Consider the following 16,915-nt stretch of genomic DNA (forward strand, 5'->3'; position numbering starts at 1 on the left):
GTTCTATTTCCACCAAAGAACTTGGCCTCCAATGAACCTGGACTAAGAACAAAACTAAAACAAAATGAAAGCTACACCATGCGTTATTCATATAGTGACCTGTACAAGGACACTTGAAGAGTAAGATATCCATAGCATTGTGTCCATTCAGTCCCTAAGACATGTAAATCTCACACATGGTCACAGAATGTCACCTCACACTAAACATCAGTTTACAGGGCCACATGGTGAACACATGTGCGGCTACAGCTCTGTACTCTCTCCAGCTCACTTTCTCTGTGTCTTTGTAACCCAGAGCCGAGGGGCAAAAACAACTTGACTCAACGCCTTGGAGGTCCCAGCTGGCCTCAGAGTCACTCCACCACACCATTTCCACCAGTTACCACCTTTGCTGGGTGACACTGGATGTGCCACTGTGTGTTTGACAGAATCTGAGGTTGCACACTGAGTCTGCTTCCTCATCACCCCAGCCACAGTGTCTTGGGGTCCCACACAGAGTGCCAATGGATCTGGGGGATCACTCTGAGCCACAAAATGTCAGTCTCCTGGCTGCTGGGTCTGAGGAGCCACGTAGGATGACAGTGTTCTCCCTCCCCCGTAGTGTCTCTGTCTGGCCGTCTGACTCGGTCTCCCCGCTCAAGCCCCTCAGTGGCGCCCACCCCGGGTGCCCTCACCTGGTCAGGTCCCGCAGCCGCGCCTCCTCCCAGCGCAGGTAGCTCCGCAGCAGCCCCAGCAGCCGGCGCTCGGGCGCCAGAGCGCGCGCCACGCTGGTCAGCGCGGAGAACGTGTCCCCGCGCGCGGCGGCTGCCGCCGGGTCCCCCGTGCGCAGCGCCAGCACCGCCAGCACCGCCAGCCGCGCCGCGGGGCCCATCGCCGGAGCTCGCGCGCGTCCCCTCGACTGTCCCGCCGGGCCCGCGCCCGCTGCTCCCGCCCCAGCCCCGCCCCGGCCCCCCCCCCCCCCCCCCGCCGCCTTGTCACCCCCGCCCCACGTTCCTGCGCGCCGACTCCGCCCGGCTCTGCACCTCCCTCGGTCCCGCTCCGTAGGGCCTCAGCTCCGCGGGGCTGCCTGCAACCCGCAGCGTCCGCCGCCCTCCTGCAAATGACAGCGCGGGGAGCTGCTTTCTCTGTACTTCATGCTTGGGGACATTGAGGCAGGGGCGTCGTGGGAGTTGAGTTCCCTGAGCTGTGACTGCACAAACACACACGCACGCATGCACACACACGCACGCGCGCGCATGCACACACACACACGCATGCACACACACATGCACACACGCACACACACGCATGCACACACACACGCATGCACGCGTGCCATTAGGGGCCAGGAATTACGGATTCTGGTTGGGAAATCCCTCAGTTCTAATGGGAAGTCCAGGAACCATAAAGAGAGGTAGATCTAAGAGTGCAGGGAGAAACATTTCCCAGACTGGACAACTGAACCATCCTGAAGGATGAATTAAATTTTAGCCAGAGGTCAAGAGGGCAAAGGCCATCAGGTTCTGCGCAGGACAAATCTGGGACCTGTAGAAATTAGAAGTCTGGGGTCCTGGGTCACTTCTCTGCTCAAATTACCTATGGGCATTTAAGCTAAGATAATGTTACTATTATATCCTACTAAGCTACCGTTCGTTCCCCATCTTCCCCAGGCAATGTTCTTTCATTCAAAACAAATATTGGGCCTCCCCCATGGCGCAGCGGGTTAAGCGCAGCACTGTGAAGCTGTCCGCAGCCTCTGCAGCGCGGGTTTGATCCCACCCGGCCAGGGAGATACCCACATGGCGGCAGACCTCTCCGATCTTGCCTGCTGCTCCCCTCAGCAGTGCTTTTGGTCCGTCTGCCTCTTCTGCTCCCTGCTCTGTCTCTGGTGAATCCTCTCACCCTCCCGTATCTCTGGCCTGTACTCCAGCTCTTGTATAAATAAATAAATCTTTAAAACAAAAACAAACATTTAGCAGCTCCTGTACCGTCCTGAGGACACAGAGAAACAGCAGATCCAACCCTGGACTCACCAAGAAAGACAAAGAAGCAAATAACCAAGAGAAAGTGCCACGAGGGTGGCAGAGGGCTGTGCAGTGCACAATGGCAACACTGAGGAGGGAGCCTGCGTTTCTGCATGAGTGACAGAGAGAGCCTCACACAGGAGGGACCTGTGTGTACCAAGGTTTGGAGACAGACAATAAACTGAGTTCCAGTAATGATGAAGAGTTCCTTGTGGTTGGGATTGTCCGATTGTAAAGGGGCTTTGCAAGCCATGCTAAGAAAACTGTGTGAAAATCCAATGGAATTTTTCAGGTGGCAGTAATGACATCCCCGACTGAACAATTTCCAATAGGTTATAATGGAATTCACTCCCTCAGACACAGTCCACATTCTGTGGTACAATAGCCTTAAGCATTTTTGCCTGGTTGAAACAGTCTATTTTATGGGGAACATTTTTTAAAAAAGATTTATTTATGCATACAAGAACTGGGGTAGAGGCCAGAGTTGTGGTGGGGTGAAAGGATTCACCAGAGACAGAGTGGGGAACAGAACAGGCAGATTGGCTGAAATACACCGCTAAGGGGAGCAGGGGCGAGGCAGGAGAGGTCTGCTGCACCATGTGTGTTAGCTTCCTGGCCAGGGATGGAACTCGTGCTGCAGTGGCTGCGGACAGCTTCATGGGTTGCTTCTTAACCCACTGCTCCACCAGGGAGGTCCGCATGGGGCAATTCTTATGACTATTGTTTACCAGAGAAAACCTAAGAGACACGACTTTAAGATTCTTTGACCCATGGGCCTCCCCTGGTGGTTGCAGTGGTTGAGGGCTGGGCTGCGAAGCTGCCCGCAGCCTCTGCAGCGCCGGTTCCATTCCCAGCCACCAGCATATGGCGCGACAGACCTCTCCTCTCTCACCCGCTGCTTCCCTCAGCAGTGTATTTTGTCAGTCTGCCTGTTCTACTCCCCGCTCTGGCTCTGGTGAATTCTCTCACCCTCCCGTGCTTCTGACTGTACCCAGTGCTTGTATAAATTAAAAAAAAAAAAAAAAAAAAAGAAAGAAAGAAAGAAAGAAAGAAAGAAAGAAAAGATTCTTTGACCCTGTACCAAACATGCCTTTAAATCTTTCTAAAGTCTCAACAAAGGGTCTTTCAAGCATACCTTTGAGGGCTTTACCTTGAGGTCATGCTGGATTTGTTCCTTATGCTGAATCATTTCTCTATTTGAAAAACTAGATGGTGGGAAAGACTAAACTGAGCCCTCTATATTTCCTCTAAATTCTGGTTGGCAACTGAGAAATTCCTTCTATAATTCATCTCTTTCTTGTATTTTATCATAGTCCACCAGAAAAAGCCATTTGGTTCTTTCTACATTCCACTTGGACATTTCTTTAACCAGATTTGCAGTATAATCAGAATGTCTTCTCTTTTCCACATCGCCTGCAGACAACAGGTTCCTTAACCTGTTCTACCTGAACAGTACATTAGTGACATCACTGTCCTTCAAGTTCTCAGTGACAGTCCCCTAGAGGCCCTTGCAGATTTCACTAAGTCTTCATGAGGCCTCTCAAACCTTTGCTTGTCACCCAGCCCCAAAGCCAATGACATATAGTTTAAGTTTTATATGATAGCACCCCTTTTCCAGAACCAACTTCTATTCTAGTTATCTATTTCTGAATAACAAATTACCCCAAAACATATTGCTTGAAACTGTAACTGTTTCATTTTACTTCAAGATTCTTGTAGGTCAGAATTTCAGGTAAGGCTGAGTTAGATGATTTATCTCTTCCACATGGTATTGGTTGGTATGGATTGGGGTCATCCAGCCGTACTCAGTTGGTCTGGAGGGTTCAAAGCCATGGTTACCACTTTGGTGGCGATGTCTGGAAGGCTGGGACTCAGAGGGAACCCTCCCTTTCTCTGAGTAGTTTCAAGGCTCCTCCATGTGGTCTCTGAAGCTCAAGTGTCAAATTTCTCAGGACACCAAGTGACCAAGGTGCGAGTGGACAGTCTCTTAAAGGCAACCCTGGAACTACCATAGTGACAGTCCCATTATACTCCATCTGTCAAAACAGTAACAGAAGAAACAGACCTAACCTCTCACTGGGGAAGAAACAAAGAATGTGTGGTTGTCAGAATTTGCCACAACACCTTTATGCATCAACTTTATGATGACAATTGGGATGTCACTGCTCCCAGTGTCCTCTCAGCACACAGAACTAGGAAATTATATGTGATTTAGTTATTTTGTCCTTAAGTATTTTCTTCTTTTAAGCCTGAGGTATAACTGACAAGTAGATTTGGTCAGGAGCTCCCCACAAAAGACAAAGGAAACTGTGAACATGTTCTTTTGCTTATTTAAAATTCAAGTCACAGATTAAAAAATATATAGATAAATAAAATTGAGGTATAAGTCACAATATACTATTATCGAGTAATTTTGGATTAAATACCAGACATGTTAGATATTTAAGTATCAAGATCTTAGATCTTTTGGAGGATATGAATATTTTTGTTTTAGCATGCAATTAACTCATTTGGATTCAGACCACAAAGTCTTGCCCTGTCTTCCATGGTTGTGGTTCCAGTGTCAGTTCAAATGTTTTCAAAACCTTTACAGAGCTATTCAGATTTGTCCCTGTCATGCGCCTCCCACTGGTGGGTCTGGGATCTTGACAGTGGCCTATCCCTTGAGTCAGTACTCAAGTCTAGGATAAGGTATCTAGCCTCCGATCCATGTGTGCACCACTGAGGGGGAGAGCCCAGGAATTATGGACTTGCTCTCCTGAGCTCCTCTCTCTCTGTAGCCTCTGTGATAGTTTTCTCTACCCTGATTTTTTCTGTCCAGAAACCAGAGCTTTAACTGCTCCACTCTGTTATGTCCTTCCCATGAACAAACATACACATCTGGGGCTAAGTAGCAGGAAACAGAGAAAAAAAATCAGTAGGGATTTGCCCCACACTACTGGGCAAACTTTTGTTGAAAGCAAAATTACAGTTTTCCTTGGTAGGGTTTCAATGTCCGTATGTACTACATTGTATTGCATATGTATACAAATACTATGTATTGTATATGTATTTCAATGTATTGTATGTACTGCATACAATAACTCAAGGTTTTTAGGTCTTCACTACCACACCTACCAATGGAGCCACCACGGTGGGAATCTCGCCCAGGGAGGGGCAGAGGAGGGAAGGAGAGAACAAAGAACAGGAATACGTGAGACACCCCCTTCTCTAAGTCTGAGGCTTCCGCTTTCCCTCACCTGGCTTCAAAACTAGAGGGCTCCTCCTGATGCCCCTTAGGCTCACCCTGGGGCACACTCCCTGGTTAGGGACTACTGACGATCAAAAAGGGAAACCCACCATCAGTCCAGTGGAACTTCAAACTCAGGTCTTTTCCCCTCAATCTACGTGTTATCGTTTACTGCTCAGAGTTTTCAAATACCTGTTCCAGGTACTGGTTTTATAGCTGTGCTCAGGGGGCAGGACATCCTTCCACAAGCAACACTTCCTACATTGTAATGTTTTGTTTTAATTGTGCATCTGGGAGGAATTGTTGAAATCACTCTAAATAACAACAGGGTTTCAAGTTTAACTAAAACCAAACTAAAATGTAACCAAATTATGCTACAAGTACAAATAATTATGTGAGAATAGAATAGATATTTTTTAAGCACAGCTAAGTTTGAGAAGGCTAACTTCTGTTCTGGTTGTACTTAGCAAGATTTTTTGTTTGTTTGTGTTTTCGCCTATGTTATTAGATAATTCCTATTTCCAAGTGTCAAAAACTGAAAAATGTATATGACTTTTGAAGAAATATTACTATTATTTTTGGGCATTTTAGTGCAAAAATGGAAAAAAATTGAAGGACACATAAAAAGGTGGAGGAAAACATGAAGATTTTCAAATAAATATCAAGACAGGAAAAGAGAAAGGTTTCTCCAGAAATAACAATCATCCTTAGCTCCATGCCACTTTCCTCTGCTTACTCCATACCAGCCAAACTGGCCTTTGGCCTTTTCATTTCCTGCTCCTGCCAAGCTCTCCACTCATTAATGCACAATTTCTCACTAACTCCTATTCATCCTTTGAGTCACTGCCTCAGAGACCTTTTATTTGTCTGCAGAGTAGGTGCAAATCTTCATATAATTCAAAACACCCTTTATGGTTTCCTTTGGTAGCATTTATTACAATTACAATTCTTTATTTCTAAATTAATTTCTCAGAAGTTTCATGTAGGCAAGACTTCATAGCAGAGTGCAAGGTAAGAGTGAGTACTCATTTAAAAAAATCCAATAAATGAGATTAAAAGTGGATCTGCCATACAATCCAATAAGTCCACTCAGAGGTATCTACTTAAAGAATATAAAAACACTAGTTCAAAGGGAAACATGCTATGTTCATTGTAGCACTATTTACAAGAGCAGGCTATGGAAACAACCTAAGCGTCTAAATACAGATGAGTGGGTCAGGAAGATGTGGTGCATATACACAATGGAATGCTACTCAGCTAGCAACAAGGATAAACTTTTGGGACAACATGGAGGGAGTTGGAAGTGATCATGCTTAGCAAAATAAGTCAAAGGGAGAAAGACAAATACTGGATGGTGTCACTTAAATGTGGAATGCAGAGATACCAAACAACGTATCAGATAAAACCAAGCTGAAAAACTAAACTTTGAAAGCTGACTATGGATCTCAGGCAACCAGAGGAAGCTGGGGAGTGTGCCATCGTTAACAACACCTGGAGAGGGGGGCATCATATACATGTAAAGTACAAGACATGATGTAAACCAGTGTTCCCTCAATAAAAAAATAGATAAGTAAAAATTTGAAAACTATTCAAAAATAATAGAATAAACAGAGTAAACGTAGCATTCAAATAATCCCATCAGTCAATCTCCTTATCAAGGGTCCTTTATGTGTCAGTAATCTACCAAATCTTTTCTAATATTTACCTTCTTTCCCCCTCACAATAAGCCTCATAGGCATGTATTGATCTGCAATTTAGTTGAAAAATCTGCAATTTAGTTGAGAAAAATGTAGTCCATTGAGGCTAAGTGATCCACCAGCAAGATGGCACAGCCTGAAATTGAGCCCAGGGTCTCCAGCCCTTGCTGGTGCTCTCCCAAGTGCCATACCCTCAGGTTGTTCATCATCAGTCATGAGTCAGCCTCCCTTACTATAAATATCCAAGTAGAGTTTCCAGGGGACCCATGTATGCTCATTTCTCAGTTTTCTCCTCTAAGTTATGAATGGAATAAACCAAGGGAGCAAGTTTCTAAAAGTATGGTCCACGGCTTATCAGAATCATGAGGGGATGAGTAGATGCTCTTTTGAAAAATTCATATTTCAGAGCCCCACCTAGACCTGTTAAATCAGAAGGTAAGAGATAGAGAGAGATATCTTAGGAAGCTGCATGCTTAACAGGCTCTGAGGCACTGAGAGATGATTCTTGGGCACATTTAAGTTGAGAGGACTTCATTGGGAGATTTTCAAGTTACCATCATTATGATGGAAAGAATAATGATTCCTATTCTGGCTCCCAACACCTGATGTGGAGGATAAATCATGCATTTGAAAGCTCTTGCATTGAGTCCAACTTGAAGAATTTGCAGTTTATATACATGTATAAACTAGACACCAACAGGCATTACATCAATTCTTCAAATTCACAGATGACTTAGATATGGAGTTCTCCAGAAGGCCTAATATGGAGTTTATTAAAACCCAAAACAAAAAGACAACCTCCACTTTTTTTTTTTTAGTTCTTAATCATTCATTTTATTTTTTTTTAATAAATTTTATTTTTATATTCCCCCATACAATTGCAAACGCCCCATTCTGACCCCAATCCTTCCCCTCCCGCCCCCCCACCCCCAAAAAGTGTCTCTGGTTCATAGTTTTTTGTTGATTTTGATTTTCACTTTCTTATATTCATTTTCCTGGTCCCTTATTTAAGTTTTCTAGATTCCTGCTATGAGTGAGACCATCCGGTATTTTTCTTTTTCTTTTTGGCTTATTTCGCTGAGCATGATCCCTTCCAGCGCCATCCATGTTGCTGCAAATTGCATGTGTTTATCTTTTTTGAATGCTGAGTAATATTCCATGGTATATATGTACCACATCTTCTTGATCCAGTCATCTATTTTTGGGCATTTGGGTTGTTTCCAAAGCTTAGCTATTGTAAACAGTGCTGCTATAAACATAGGGGTGCAGGTGCTCTTTGGAATTGATGTTTCTGTGTCCTTTGGGTAAATACCTAGGAGTGGAATTGCTGGATCATATGGAAGCTCTATGTTTAGTAGGTCCAGAAATCTCCACACAGCTCTCCACAGTGACAACCTCCACTTTTGAAAATCAAATTGTTACAGGGCAGGAAGATGGGCACCCCCCCCGCCAAACCTGCCTGCTCTAAATAGGTTCTGCCATCCGCTTCATCAACACAAAAACATATGAGATTTCAATGAAAGGGAACTTTAATACAATTAGTAAAAAATATAGGAAAGGTGAAGAATACAGTTTCTAAATCAAGCACCCAAAGTTACCCACCCTCTCATGGGTAAAAGTCCACCCAAGCAGGATTGGCCCAGAGCAAGGCCCGAAAGCCTGCCACAAGTCTAAAGCACCTTTCAGTGGGGACCCACAGAAAAGGATCAGAAACAACCAGACAAGTCTGGGAGGAAAAGAGCAAAATCAAAACTAAGATAAAAGCTGCATTGTCTCCTCCCCACGGGTCTCTCACCACGTCTGTGTCACCTGGTCCACGACCAAAAGGCAAGCTCTTCACGTGTCTCTTGGCTCCATGTGCCTCCTCCAGGTCTCCTTCTGGCTCTCCATTCTGCTTCCTTCCTTCTCAGTCTCCTCTGCAGTTTCTTCTCTCCCTGCTCAGCTCCCTTGGGTGGGGCAGGAAACCTGGAATCTCCCCCGCCCCACCACCCTGTCACAAAATCTTTCATTCAAAGAGGTAGGGTCTTTTCCCAAGGTAGGATGATTCCTTTAGGAGAAATATGAGGCATTCCCATAGTGCCCCCTGGTGGAACATAGAAGCTAACTCAGATTCACCTTCCTGGTCACATCTCTATTGCTTGCGTTGTGGAGCTATTAATTTATCAATGTCTATGTCTGTTCTCCTCCTAGGCCAGGAGTTTTAGTGGTGCTCCTCTGTCCTCGACCCTAGCATTCATTCGTGCAAGCATTTGTGGGCCACACTGAGCATTCATGGTGCTAGGAAGGGGCTGTGCTGGACACCCAGGAATATAGCTGAGGAGCCAGATGGCATCCCTGCCCTCAGAGCCCATGTAGCCAGGTGATGGAAACAGACAGGTAAACAACCAGCAGCAACAGTGATATATTCCATGAAGGAGAAGAGGCAGGGAACTATGGAAGCCACTCTCTTAGGCCAAAACTTCATCAGTTTTGAGATAAAGCATGACACATTGAGGGCTCAATGACAGAAAATGAGGCTTGAAGTGTAAACAGGAGCCAGGTAGAGTTTGGATTTTATCCTAAGGTCAATAAGATGCAACTAAATAATTCTAGACAGAAGAATGATATGATTAGATTTATGTTTTTAAATATCATTCTGATTACAGTGGCTAGCACTTATTGGAGGAGGCAAGACCAAAGGTAGAAAAGTTGGTTAGGAAGTTGATGCACATAGACCAGGTAAGAAAGGAATGTTTGATTAGGAGTATTCAGCAAGTTGAAACTGTGTTGGTAAAAATTCTACCCCTGTGTGGTAGGTACGAAAGCGTTTCATTCTTTATATCTTTACATCACACAAAGTCTTTAGTATATGTCAAACAGTTTATTTAAAACATATAAAGGGCCTCCCCTGGTGGTGCAGGCGGTTGAGTGCAGCGCTATGAAGCTGTCCGCAACCTCTGCAGTGCCGGTTCCATCCCGGCAGGCCAGGGAGCTTCCCATATGTTGTGGCAGACCTCTCCTGTCTTGCCCGCTGCTCCCCTCAGCAGTCACTTTTATTTCAGTCACTTTGCCTGTGTGTTCCCCACTCTGTCTCTGGTGAATCCTCTCACCCTCCCACACCTCTGGCCTGTACCTGGTTCTTGTATAAATAAATAAATCTAAAAAAAAAAAAGCATATAAAACTGACAGAAAAATACTGTCAGATTTTGTGTATGCATCTATCACAAAATTATAAAGATTATAAAATCTTTATAGTTGGCAGGGAAGAGTGTACACCAAATTCATCATGTGGTTGGCCTCTGAGCAGGTATAGTAGGTCGAAGAACAGCTACAGTTCCCATTTCCCCCTGTGTTCAGGCCCTCTGTTGTGTAACTTTGCATCTCTCCCAAGAGGTGGAACCTCTTTTCCCTTTCCTTGAATCTGAGAAGGACTTATACTTTCTTTAGCTAAAAAAGTTTCAACAAAATGGGCAGTGTGTCAGTTCTGAGCCTAAGTCACAAGAGATCTTGCTTGTTTTGAATCTGTCTTTTGGAATCCTTCCCCAGGTACCAGCGCCTGCTGTATGCCAAGTAAAGCAGAGCTCAGCCCACCCAACTGAGGCCTTCCTAAGCTTACTGGCCCCCGTTAAGGCCAGAAGAACCAGCCTCAGACCAAATACCAAACTACAGATCTGAGATATAGAATTTGTTGTTGTTTTAAGTCACAAATTTTGGGGTAGTTGGCTTTGCAGCAAAAGTTGATTGATACAGAAATGGATACAAAAATTGGTGTCCAAAACTGAAATGTGGGCCTACCTCGTGGCCTAGGGGTTAGATCTCAGTGTTATCACTGCTATGGCCTGAGTTCGATCCCCAGCCAGGGAGCTAACCCACCTATGTTGCAGCAGACCTCTCCTATCTGGCCCACTGCTTCCCTCAGCAGTGTATTTCAGTAGATCCACCTGTTCTGCTCCCCACTCTGTCTCTGGTGAATCCTGTCACCCTGCCCCCCACCTCTGGCCTACAACTCAGTTCTTCTACACACACACAAACAAAAGTGAAACGTAACCTTTAACAAAACCCCCAAATTTGTGTCATTGACTTTGAGATCAGGGATATGGGTGGAGACTGGAAAAACAGCAAACAGTGAAGTCTGGGAAAATGGTAAGGAAATTGTTACTGGCAGTTGGAAAAATGGTAACCTGTGTTTTATAGTGGCAAAACAATTGGCAAAACTGTTGCCTGTGGTAACTTAGAAGCTGGGGGAAATACTTTGAAAACTTTGGGTTAGCTAAAGCGATCTCTAAATAGAATGTTGAAAGTATCAGTTGGGTGCTCTTAGCTGTGATAAACTCATAATAGGAAGAGTAATATGAATTGAAGAAAGAACTGACCTATTTGCAAAAAAAAAAAAAAAAATGTAGGGAGGGCGGAGAAGCGGTAGAATTTACTCCAACTCTGGAAACTGGAAAGTAGCAGTTGGGTTCCCAGTGTCCCCAGTTTTTCCACTGAGCTAGATTAGCTGATTAAATAGTGTAGGGTAAGGAAAAATATCAGGCTTTTCTGTCCTCCCGCCATCAGGATAGATGAGGGAACCCTGATCCTGAATGCATGCCTGATGGCGATGGTGATCCTGAATGCATGCCTGATGGCGGGCACCTGGAGTGGGTACACCTGGGCTGAGACTGTGCTTTTAAGGGCGGCGTCATGGGGACGCCAGGAGAAGCCAAAGCAGAAGCCGAAAGAGAAGCCGAGCACCAGTAGAAGCTGAGCAGAAGCTGAGAGAAGGCCGAGAGCCCACAGAGTAAAGACCTGCTGGGGGCTGGGAGGCCTGCCAGCCTCCTGGCCCCGCTGAACCCCAATAAAAGACCTGCAAAAAACCACTGAGGACTCTGACTCCTCCTTTACCCAGTCTGCATAGGATCCTAGAAAACCTGCTCAGTGCCCATTCCTGCCCCTACAAATGGGTACCCAGGCAATTGCCAGAGACCTTGCCACCACCCCGAAGTTCCAGCCAGCCTTAGAAGCAGGAATTATTTCCAGGTGGTGCTAAGTCCCAGCGAGGGATGGGCAGATCCAAATGGCACAACCAGTCTCCCAGAACTCCATGCTGACGCCCTGACAGTCATTTAATTCCGAATCTTATTTGGTTTTAATTAAAGAAAATCCCCCATGTCCATTCTATTGCATTAAGAAAGGGGTTTCACCACTATGGAGAGCTGTGTGGAGATTTCTGGACCTACTAAACATAGAGCTTCCATATGATCCAGCAATTCCACTCCTAGGTATTTACCCAAAGGACACAGAAACATCAATTCCAAAGAGCACCTGCACTCCTATGTTTATAGCAGCACTGTTTACAATAGCTAAGCTTTGGAAACAGCCCAAATGCCCAAAAATAGATGACTGGATCAAGAAGATGTGGTACATATACACCACGGAATATTACTCAGCATTCGAAAAAGATAAACACATGCAATTTGCAGCAACATGGATGGCACTGGAAGGGATCATGCTCAGCGAAATAAGCCAAAAAGAAAAAGAGAAATACCGGATGGTCTCACTCATAGCAGGAATCTAGAAAACTTAAATAAGGGACCAGGAAAATGAATATAAGAAAGTGAAAATCAAAATCAACAAAAAACTATGAACCAGAGACACTTTTTGGGGGGGGGGGGGCGGGAGGGGAAGGATTGGGGTCAGAATGGGGCGTTTGCAATTGTATGGGGGAATATAAAAATAAAATTTAATATTTAAAAAAAAAAAAAAAAAAAAAAAAAAGAAAGGGGTTTCAATCACTTCTCGACCTTTTGGCTAAGATCAAGTGAAGAAAGGGCTTCCAAGGGACAGACAGAACTAAACCAAACAAACCCTAGAAATCTGATTGTGGAATTGAGGCTATCAGAGAGAGAAGGTAGGGGCTGGGAACACGTGGGGGAGGGAACCTGGAGGACTGTGGTAGAGACAATGGGTACAATTGATACCGCAGGCCGGCCTCAGTTTCCCTCGGCCAATAAAAGGAAAGAGTTTGAGGAAAAGGAAAGTGGTTTTATCTGTTGACAAATGACGAGGGCAGCAGACTCATGACTGAAAGGCCCCGGTCCTGCTCTTTGGCAGAGGCCAGGGGTATTTATGCGAAGGGAAAAAAAGGGGGAGATGGGCAAGAGTCTGCAAAGGGATGGGGGAGGGTGGGCATGGAGAGAGGAGGGCCCCAGCCTGCTTTTCTCCAACAGCTGATTTAACTCCCTCTTCCTTGGGATGTAGGAGGACTTGTCATCTCAAGACAAACCTGTCAGACAAGGGGGTAATTGCAAGAAATATGGGGCAAAGACAAACGTAGTAATTAATCCTTATCTGGGAGACCAGTTATAAAGAAGGCAAACTTGTCAACTAAGGGGGAAATTGCAAGAGATGGGGGAAGACACCCTTGTTAATTCTTAGAGACCAGTCATTTGTAACTGCGTCACTTTGGTGGAGGATGTGGTGTGGTGATGTACATCTGAGGACGGGTGACCCCTTGTAAAGGTCAGGACTGGACACAGTGCAGGTTTTCTGATCCCATGCAGACCGGGTGAAGGAGGAGTCAGAGTCCTTAGCGGTTTTTTGCAGGTCTTTTATTGGGGTTTAGCGGGTACGTGGCAGGCAGGGGGGCTGGGAGGCTGGCAGTCCTCCCAGCCCCCAGCAAATCTTCACTCTATCTGGGCTCTCTGGCGTTCTCTGCTTTTGCTTCGGGCTTCTTCTCTTTCAGCTTCTGCTGCTTCTCTTTTGGCTTCTACTGGCGTCTCCGTGACGCCGCCCTTAAAAAGCACAGTCTCAGCCCAGGTGTACCCACTTCAGGTGCCCGCCATCAGTCATGCATTCAGGATCACAGGGTTCCCTCATCTATCCTGATGGCGGGAGTGCAGAAAAGCCTGATATTTTTTCCTTACCCTACACCCCTATTTCTAAATCATATGTGCAGTGTGTAAGACTGGCCACCGAGCAGGTTTCTATGATCCCATGCAGACCGGGTAAAGGAGGAGTCAGAGTCCTTAGTGGCTTTTGCAGGTCTTTTATTGGGGTTCACCAGGCATATGGCAGGCAGGGGTGCTGGGGGGCCAGGAGGCTGGCAGTCCTCCCAGCCCCCAGCAAATCTTCACTCTATCTGGGCTCTCTGGCCTTCTCTCTGCTTCTCTGCTCTTCTGTTTGTTCTGCTGCTTCTCGGCTTCTCTTTCAGCTTCTGCTTGGCCTCTGCTGGCGTCCCCGTGACGCTGCCCTTAAAAGCCCAGGTGAATCCCATCTACCTCTGCCCACACCCTACTCCAGGTGCCCGCCATCAGGCATGCATTCAGGACAAGGATCCATCATCTATCCTGATGGCGGGAGGGCAGAAAAGCCTGACATTTTTCCTTACCCTACACAGTGTTAGAAACCAGTGTTACCGCAATAAAAAACAATACAACAATGAAAAAAGAAAGGGCTTTCATGTATTTGGGAAGTAATATTGGCAGCACCTGGTGCCTGACTAGGTGTCAGGGTGTCTGAAGACGTGAGGGGCATGACTCAGCAGCACAGGTGGGGATGGTCAAGGCGAGAAAGAACAACTTCAGTTTGAAGTGCTCGGAGATGCGGGCCGAGGTGACTCCAAGGCCTCTGATGGGTGTCTCTGAAGCTTGGGAAAGAGGTTCTGATCTGAAGACATGGGCTTGCAGGTTCGTCAACTTCAGAGTGATAGTGGGAGCTTTGGGCATTTCAGTCAGAAAAGGTGAGTAAAATGAGAAGTTTTGGCTTCTAACTTTGACTGATCCGAAACGCAGGTCGGCTTTGGAGTTGTTGGGTTCGGGTTGGAGTTGTTGGGTTCGGCTTTTGGAGTTGTTGGTTTTCACTCTGGGAAGTTTGGCTAGAGCTCCCCTGCCAGCGGCACCAACGAGTTTCCCAGGGAAATTTCTCCGTGAGACGGAGGCATTAGTTTTATCCAAAAGGGCAGGTTTATTATAAGAAGCGAGAGAATAAAGCGCACTAGCAGGCACGAGGGGGCAGAAGGAGTGAAGCATGGTGACCTGAGATAAGCAGCCTGGGGGTCTTGAGTAACGACCTTTTGCTCAGTTGGTGATGTTTTTGGAGGTGTTGGGTTCCGAGAGCGGGGTGCTAGGGTTCACTCTGGGAAAGGTTTCACCAGAGGTACCTGGGGGGTTTCCCAGGAGAGTTTCTCCATGAGACAGAGACGTTAGTTATATCCAAAAGGGCAGGTTTGTTATAAAAGGGAGAGAGGAATAAAGGACACTTGCATAGACGCAGCGGGCAGAAAGGGCTGCCCTGAAAGGGGCAGGTTTGCTGAGAGAGGCCTGCATGGTCGCAGGCGGGCGGCCTTGAGGAGAGCTGCCTCTGCTGAGGGAGGTCAGTGCAGAGTAGCTCTGGCGTGGTACAGGTCACAGGCGGGCAGGACGGCTGCTGCGCTGCAGAGGGCGAGAGAGTTGGCAAAAAGAAGCTCCTGCATAGGCACATGGGGCGGAAAGACAGCTGCCCCAGCCAGTGCAGAGATTGCCCGGATAGAGTCTTCTCCTATATAGGAGGGGCTCACTCCTTTGTGGAGTTAACTTTTGTTAACCTAATCCCTCCTAGGGTGTGACTAGGTTGCCTTGAAAGGGCTAGTGATTCTCTACAATGGCCTCCCATTTCCATTTCCCACCTCTGGTCTGCACCTAAGGAGTTGTCATTTCTATAGCTGGTTTTGTTGCTGGGGGAGGGGGAAGGTTGTGCTGAACAAACTCCACAAATAGGTTTTATGGACACCACTCCGAGCCCAGGCCAAGAGATCCAGACACCAAGGACTACAAACTCCATACTGTTACCACTGGTGGAGGACGGGAATAGAAAAAAACTGAAAAGGAGGCGCCACAAGACCAGAAATCTGGCTCGCACAAGGAGGTGGGGGTAGGCGAGATTAGCATAGCCATGGACAGGGCACATCAATCACCACCGAAGGGAGGCTTGCTGGGAACTGAGGGTGGAGTTAAGTAGCCAGGTTTGGTATATAACCAGCCATGTGGGCCTGGGGGGGTGGGGTGGTCCTTGGTTTTTTGTGGGCTTTCAGCATGCTATTGGGGTTCCAGATCAGTGGAACTGGTAAGACGCATTCACAAATTTCTCTCTCTCTTTCTCCCTCAATTATTCATTTTTTCATTTCCCCTTTTTGTAAATAAACACTTTATTACCCTTTTTTGGTGTACCTGCGGCTAAGTCTCATTGTAAGTCTCTTTTAAGAGTGCGCACATGGGTGAGGACCCACAGTCAGGCCAACACATTTCACTTCGGGGTTGCCCTGTAACACTTTAATGACAGTTCTACCCCCACCTCCAGGTTTTGGCCCTGTGTGAGCCAGGTTTCTGGACTTGTGGTGCCTCCTTTCCAAATTTTCTGCTCTTAACCTCCATCATAAACCACTTTTTAATTTTTCATTTTGCACAATGTATGCATTTTCATCTTGTTATATTCCCCATACAATTCCCACCCCCCTTATTTTGACCCAAATCCCTCTTCCCCTTTCCCCCTCCCCCCTAGTGTGTCTCTGGTTTGTAGTTGCTTGTTGATTTTGATTTTTACTTTATTATAATTGCCTTTTTCCTGATCCCTTATTTAGGTTTTCTAAATTCCTGCTGTGAGTGAGATCATCTGGTATTTTTCTTTTTCTTTCTGGCTTATTTCGCTGAGCGTGATCCCTTCCAGCTTCATCCATGTTGCTGCAAACTGCATGAGTGTATCTTTTTTGATTGCTGCGTAGTATTCCATGGTGTATATGGACCACATTTTATGCAGCCTCTCCAGGATGCTTCTTCCTGCTTTCTTCTTGCCGTCTCCTGTATCTGCAGGCCTTTTTCTCCTTTCTTTGCCTGACAAGCGCCTACTCTTCCTTCAAAGGCCGCCCTCCATAACCAGCAATTCTTAGTAGCCCTGTCTGGATCTCCAGAGCTGCCCTTCTCTCTGTACTGCACCCACCTGTACTCAATTTTATAACAGTACTTTGACTGCACTGTGATCGCATTTGTCTT

At 46.2% G+C, this 16,915-nt stretch overlaps 1 protein-coding gene across 1 annotated transcript in view; it reads right to left on the minus strand.

The window, feature by feature from the left end:
- P4HA3 (prolyl 4-hydroxylase subunit alpha 3) overlaps positions 1-906 on the minus strand; it is a 32,931-nt gene extending 32,025 nt beyond the window's left edge. Inside the window, exon 1 of the mRNA XM_037521791.2 lies at positions 675-906. Coding sequence (XP_037377688.1) covers positions 675-871 — 197 coding nt within the window. The 5' untranslated portion in view covers positions 872-906. The remainder of the gene's footprint in view (positions 1-674) is intronic.
- Positions 907-16,915: the final 16,009 nt, after the last annotated feature.

Source organism: Talpa occidentalis, unplaced genomic scaffold (genome assembly GCF_014898055.3).
Source record: "Talpa occidentalis isolate TD23 unplaced genomic scaffold, MPIMG_talOcc4v2.1 talOcc4.3, whole genome shotgun sequence".
Taxonomy (NCBI): domain Eukaryota; kingdom Metazoa; phylum Chordata; class Mammalia; order Eulipotyphla; family Talpidae; genus Talpa; species Talpa occidentalis.